Source organism: Coregonus clupeaformis, chromosome 15 (genome assembly GCF_020615455.1).
Source record: "Coregonus clupeaformis isolate EN_2021a chromosome 15, ASM2061545v1, whole genome shotgun sequence".
NCBI lineage: Eukaryota > Metazoa > Chordata > Actinopteri > Salmoniformes > Salmonidae > Coregonus > Coregonus clupeaformis.
Window position 1 is genome coordinate 30,904,565 of NC_059206.1, and position 7,500 is coordinate 30,912,064.

A 7,500-nucleotide genomic window follows, 5' to 3' on the forward strand; every position below is an offset into this window, starting at 1 on the left:
GGGGCATGTGTGTCCTGTGGATTGGGATTAAGGCAGTGTGAGCCTTTTAGAAGGCCAGATTAGCTCCAACCACATCCTTAACCCCCTTACAATGTTGTGTAACTAAGGAAAAGGGAGAGTTAGTTACTCAAGGTCAGGGGTGTGCTCTGTTTGTTGTGGAACAGTGCATCTAGACATCTAGGTCTCTGTCTTTTAACTTCTCTGTCATTGCACTTGATTGAGCAATGGAATAGTCCCAAAAGTGCAAACCTCGCCCATCATCTGGCCAGCTTAATCAAACACTCAAAGTATTTGAAAGAAAATACATACTGAAATGCTCTACCCCGCATCCATTCCTCTTTATTGTGCCAAATAAAACCTAATCCAAACCTCATCCATCACTACAGCCCTCATTCAAACCTCATATCCAGCCCTCGTCCATTCTTCTTTATCAGGCTGTGTAAGAACCTCTGTAGGAGGCCCCATACAGCCCTCAACACACGCTCCATAAAAACATCAAACTACTCTCCTAAAGCAGTGGAGCACACAAAGTCACGCACAAACACAGACACACGCAAGGGAGCACACACACAGACACACACACACACACAGTCACACACTCTACTTTACTCCCCCCTCCCTTTTTACCTCCCTCCCACTAGAACAGAAATAAAAAGAGAGAGAACAGAGCGATGAAAAGAGAAAGATAAAATGGTCTGGAAGAGAGAGTTACATGCTAAAAGTTTCCTCCTGACGTTTATCATTCCCTCTGAGCCCTGGAAAGACTCTGTAGCAACAAATGTACTTCTCTCTGGCTCCTTAATTTCTGCACACTGTCACAGTATTTCGCCTCAATCAGAGAAAGATTTACCAGAGGGCTCAGAGGGTGTACTGTAGTTGACTATATGCTGTATAAGACAGTAGCCCAGCGTTTCCCAAACTAGGGGTCGTGATTTGAAAATGGGATCACGAGAGAAACTCTGAAAAAAATTACAATAATTGCGCTTGGTTCATAGAACCACGGTTACGTCAGTAACCTCCAATAGCCGCTAGATGCGGTTGTAATAAACAGAGCGGTTTCTGTTTTCTTCCTACAAATGTGTCTCTATCTTTTGAATAGTTTAACCTTTTACTGCAGTGGGCTAAATCAGGGTCACACAGAGTGATTCTTGGTAGTCTTAAACAAATCTACTTTGAAACAAAAGTATAGCCTACACCTCACACAAAGTTATGGGATTTAAAAAAGAAGACACCTGTACCATGTCAGATATAGAGTTGAAATGTATTTTGAGTTTGCATCTCAATACTACACTTTATATACATCACAGAAGACTGAAATATAATAAAACCGTTCGACATAGAAACACCAGATTTTCAGTGTTCATTTTTTTTTAATAAATAAGACTCTCAGGAACACGTATATGTCTTCTGTTTCCCTCTACGATGTCCAAGACTCATTAGAACAGAGTGGACAGGACCAGGCACTAAATCAGAGGGGGAAAATAACATCATTAATATAATATGATATTATTTTCTACACAGAAGATCATACAAAATTATTGCCTGATGATCTTCTGAACTTCCCGATACCTTTCTGATGCATTTCAGTCACTTCAAACCATACTTTCAGATTGAATACTGTCAAAAGTACTGTCAGACTGATTTGTAATAGACTGTCATAGCTCCAATTAAAGAAGTAAACATTGGCCTTTGATTACATCACTTTTTTACATGGTGGGGCCGCACATTTTTAAAAATCAAAATCGAATCGCGGGCCAAAACTTTTGGGAACCCCTGCAGTAGTACTCTTACTTTGGACTGGGAACTTAAGAAACCATATCGAGAAACACAGCCACCACTTGGAAACACAGGAAAAGCATTTACATTGTGTTTTGGAGGTGAGGAGTAAACTATGCCTACTAGGAATGATCCATTGATCGATCCATCAGATTGATGACTTGGAAAGGAGATGAAGGAGACATAGTAGGTCTGTATACAGATGTAGGATCTTAATTTGAGCCAGATCGCTACAGTAGGAAAATAAAGCCAGTCAGCTAGATGTTGCCTACCTCTCTCTCTCTCTCTCTCTCTCTCTCTCTCTCTCTCTCTCTCTCTCTCTCTCTCTCTCTCTCTCTCTCTCTCTCTCTCTCTCTCTCCAGGAGCCTCAGCCTCCTGTCTGTCTGTCCGTTCCATATGTTCATACCTCTATCTTTCTGTCTGGCCAAGGGTGTGCAGAGATGGAGGCTTAACCTCTGAACTGTGATTAGCTGAGTCAGCGTGGTAGAGCAGTCAGTGGTAGAGGCCCATCTCTCTGCCTGTCCTGCCCTGAGGGTAACAGTGTGTAACAGTGTGTCCTCTGTAGCTTAGTTGGTAGAGCATACTACTTGCAACACCAGAATAGTAGGTTCGATTCCTGGGAATATCCATACGTAAAATGTATGCATGCATGACTCTAAATCGCTTAGGATAAAAACGTCTGCTAAATGGCATATATTATTATATGTAAACCACAATATTATGTGATTGTGCATACACACTACTTAGCACTTGGATGATAAAGGTAATCTTGAACCACATCCGCTTTGTAGGCAGTGTGATCAGGTATGTTACATACTGTACGTGCCTGTGTTGCCAAGCGTGCAATACACACAGAGCAGTGCGTACATGTGGCGCCCCCTGTCTGGCTCATGTGCGGGTGCAGGGCGGGTCGGCAGCGGGTCGGTGTGTGTGTGTGTGTGGAATTTCACACTGCAGCTCCATGGTTACACAGAGCAGCACCATGGTTCCGCAGCCAAGGTCGGGATCAAAGGGTGTAGACCTTTCACAGCCTCCTACCAATGCCAACTTATTTTTCTTCCTTTCGTCTCCACCATCCTCTGCTCCCTTCTTTTCTTCAAGCCCCTGCCAGTCTGTCCTGTCAGCAGCAGTGCATGACTGGCGAGACGGCTCCCTTCAATCCCTTCTCCTCTCTTCTTGCCCTTCCTGTCTCTGTTTCTCTTGATATATCTCTCCCCCTCTCTCTCTGTGCTAGTTGTCTAGTGGGCTGTGTAAACAAGTCCATCCATTCTTCTCTCTTGTCTCTTACTGCTCTTCTAACGGACTCAAGTATAAGTAAAGCTTCCATACAGGATGAAGACCAACAGGTTGGTGTATATAGTACAGGCCAGACACCTGTTGGTGTGAAATACAGCGCTCATCAATCATCATTAACTATCATCTACCTGGCTCCTGGTTACTGTTATTAAGGAACAATAGCAGGCTTTCATTGGACGAGGAGATTCCTGGGAAAGTGGTGTGAAGCTGTGTCGTTGAACTGTTAAGTGCTGTACCATATATCAGCACTTAACAAGCACTGATAAGCTTATTAGTCTACCGGTCCTAGCTTCATGTTTGTATAATCAGCAATGTTTTGTCAGCAAGCTGCCTTTGTCAGGTAAGAGGTATTTCACACCATCCGCTCTCTCCCTCTCCCTCTCTCTCTCTCTCTCTCTCTCTCTCTCTCTCTCTCTCTCTCTCTCTCTCTCTCTCTCTCTCTCTCTCTCTCTCTCTCTCTCTCTCTCTCTCTCTCTCTCCGTCCAAGGTCCTGCTGGTGTTTGCGAAGGAGGATGGTCAGAGCGATGCCTTCTGGTGGGCGTGTGACCGGGCGAGTTTCAGGTGTAACATCGCCCGAACGCCAGAGTCCGCTGTTGAGTGTTTCCTGGACAAGAACCATGAGATCGTGGTCATCGACGGACGCCACTCACGATACTTTGAGGCAGAGGCTGTCTGCCGGTGAGCGCAAACTGTCTGTCAGTCTGTCTGATATTATGGTAATACAAACTGCCACACAGTTACTCTGACATCCAAGACATTCCTGGACAAAAATGATTCCACTAAATTGATCATGCCAGTTCAGGTCTAACTGTTAGATGTATGTGAGATTCCGGCTCAATATTAGCCATTTAATGCTTAATCAACTCAACTGGCCTAGCTAGTTTCCCTACTTATAAGAACAAATTGAGTTACTTAACTTATTCCACTTTCCAATCAGTCACTTCTCTATTTGTAGGTTAGGGAGACGTCTGTAGTAGTCAGACGCTACTATCCACATCACACACTGTGTGTGTGTGTGTCGGGGAACCCATGACTTGTTTTTATAACCCATCCGAAGGGTTCTACATGGAACCCAAAATAGTTCTACATGGAACCAAAAAGGGTTCTACCTGGAACCGAAAAGGGTTCTCCTGTTGGGACAGCCAAAGAAACCTTTTGAAACCCTTTTTTCTAAGAGTGTAACATTAGTGGGCAGTTTTTTTCATTCAAGTTCCACATGATTTTTGGCTTCTCTAGTTACCTGCTAGTGTTGATACATATGTGTCTAGGTACAGTTTCTACAGGCATTTCTACTTTTACTCTTGTGTACCAGCCACTTACTAGCCTACTATAACCTTGGCGCCTGCAGCAGACCCTCTCCCTGGTATTCTACTTAGATACACACAAAGCTTAAACTGTCCTAACAATCCCACCCAGTATATATCATGTGGCCAGACCATCATATAGTTCTTCATATAGTATCTAGTGATTTATGAGTTATTGGTCATGCATGGTAATATTTTCCCAGAAGCAGAGAGAGAGAGACAGTGGCTTTCTCTCTGCTCAATAAAGACCCATCACAAGTCTCTCTGTCTCTCTCTCTCTCTCTCTCTCTCTCTCTCTCTCTCTCTCTCCCTGTCCCATGAGGCTTTTGCTGTCACTCATATTCATCTTTTCCTCCCTGTCTCTCCTCCTTCTGTCTCCCTCTCTCCCTCTCTGTCTCCTTCCTTCTCTCCCTCTCTGTCTCTGATGTACATTTGTGTGTCTTTATTTGTTAATATGTTTTTTTATGCACACCTTTATAAATCTACCTAATATTTACTTGCCCCCCCCTTTTCCCCTCAGAACAGCCTCAATTTGTCGGGGCATGGACTCTACAAGGTGTCGAAAGCGTTCCACAGGAATGCTGGCCCATGTTGACTCCAATGCTTCCCACAGTTGTGTCCTTTGGATGGAGGACCATTCTTGATACACACAGGAAACTGTTGAGCGTGAAAAACCCAGCAGCGCTGCAGTTCTTGACACAAACCGGTGCGCCTGGCACCTACTACCATACCCCGTTCAAAGGCACTTACATCTTTTGTTTTGCCCATTCACCCTCTGAATGGCACACATACACAATCTGTCTCAGTTGTCTCAAGACTTAAACATCCTTCTTTAACCTGTCTCCTCCCCTTCATCTACACTGGTTGAAGTGGATTTAACAAGTGACATCAATAAGGGATCATAGATTTCACCTGGATTCACCTGGTCAGTCTATGTCATGAAAAGAGCCGGTGTTCATGTTTTGTATACTCAGTGAATATATAAGTCTGTAATGTCTATGTTTTAAATGAATGTAAATTGAAAAGTATTTTTGCCTGTAATGTATTTTTCGTTATGCGTCGGACCCCAGGAAGACTAGCTGTCGCCATTGGCATCGGGCTAATGGGGATCCTAATAAAAATCATAAATCAAATCATAAATCATAAATCTCTCAATCTTTTCCCCTCTCTCTCCTTCCTTCTCTCCTTCTTTCAGTCTTTCTCTCGATCTCCCCCTCTCTCTCTCTCTCTCTCTCTCTCTCTCTCTCTCTCTCTCTCTCTCTCTCTCTCTCTCTCTCTCCCTCTCCCTCCCTCCCTCCCGTCTCTCTCTCCCCCCCTCTCTCTCCCTCCCTCCCTCCCATCTCTCTCCAGTACAGTGCGTCCATGGTGAGCCTGTGTAAAGTAGAGAAATGTTCTCTCCTCTCATATGCCAATGACATCACTCCTCCACTGCCCACATGTTTAGACTGGCACTCATTCGAAAGCCACCTCTCATGTTGTGTGTGTGTGTCAAATGAAACTATCAAGTCAAACTCAATCACACTTACTACTCTCAAACCTGCCTCATGAGCTAGGGAGTTTTTAAGGTAAAGCACAACAGCACTTAAAGGCCTCATATGTGGTCAAAAACATATAGCGTGCCTTCAGAAAGTATTCACACCCCTTTACTTTTTCCACATTTTGTTTTGTTACAACCTGAGATTTTGTGTCACTGATCTACACACAATACACCATAATGTCAAAGTGGAAATATGTTTTTAGAAATGTTTACAAATTCATTAAAAATGAAAAGCTAAAATGTCTTGAGTCAATAAGTATTCAACCCTTTTGTTATGGCACGTAATAATTTACATGGACTCACTCTGTGTGCAATAATAGTGTTTAACATGATTTTTAAATGACTACCTAATCTTTGTACCCCACACATACACATACAATTATCTGTAAGGTCCCTCAGGTCCGAGCAGTGAATTTCAAGCACAGATTCAACCACAAAAATCAGGGAGGTTTTCCAATGTTTTGCAAAGGGCACTTATTGGTAGATGAGTAAAAACAAAACAGACATTGAACATCCCTTTGAGCATGCTGCAGTTATTAATTACACTTTGGATGGTGTATCAATACAACCAGTCACTACAAAGATACAGGCGCCCTTCCTAACTCAGTTGCCGGAGAGGAAGGAAACCACTCAGGGATTTCATCATGAGGCCAATGGTGATTTTGAAACAGTTACAGAGTTTAATGGCTGTGATAGGAGATAACAAAGGATGGATCAAAAACATTGTATTTAATCCACAATACTAACATAAATGACAGAGTGAAAAGAAGGAAGCCTGTACAGAATAAAAACAGAATAAAGGCATCCTGTTTTCAATAAGGCACTAAAGTAATACTGCAAAATATGTGGCAGAGAAATGAACTTTTTGTCCTGAATACGAAGCACTATGTTTGTGACAAATCCAACACAACACATCACTGAGTACCACTCTTCATATTTTCAAATGGCCACCCGGACTATTTACATTGACCCCCCTCACTTTACCCCTACCTATATGTACAAATTACCTCGACTAACCTGTACCCCCACACATTGACTCGGTACCTGTACCCCCTGTATATAGCCTCATTATTGTTATTGTTATTCTATTGTGTAACTTTTTATTTTATTTTTTACTTTATTTTATTTAGTAAATATTTTCTTAACTCTATTTCTTGAACTGCATTGTTGGTTAAGGTCTTGTAAGTAAGCATTTCACGGTAAGGTCTACACCTGTTGTATTCGCCGCATGTGACATATACAATTTGATTTGATTTGAATTCACCTTTCACCAGATCAATTACCTAAAACACAAGGCAAAATATACACTGGAGTTGCTTACCAAGATGACATTGAATGTTCCTGAGTGACCTAGTTACAGTTTTGACTTAAATCAGCTTGGAAATCTATGGCAAGACTTGAAAATGGCTGTCTAGCAATGATCAACAACCAATTAGACAATTTTTTAAAGAATAATGGGCAAGTATTGTACAATCCAGATGTGCAAAGCTCTTAGAGACTTACCCAGAAAGACTCACAGCTGTAATCGCAGCCGAAGACTCTGGGGTTGAATACATATCTAATCAAGATATATTAGTGTTTTATTTT

The 7,500-nt window shown here is 42.4% G+C and overlaps 1 protein-coding gene across 1 annotated transcript in view; it reads left to right on the forward strand.

Annotated features, from left to right (window-relative positions):
* The window catches only part of LOC121582640 (high affinity cAMP-specific and IBMX-insensitive 3',5'-cyclic phosphodiesterase 8B-like), a 59,086-nt gene that overhangs the window by 8,425 nt on the left and 43,161 nt on the right, over window positions 1-7,500 (forward strand). Inside the window, exon 3 of the mRNA XM_045225103.1 lies at window positions 3,560-3,750. Within this exon, the coding sequence (XP_045081038.1) occupies window positions 3,560-3,750 (191 nt within the window). The remainder of the gene's footprint in view (window positions 1-3,559; window positions 3,751-7,500) is intronic.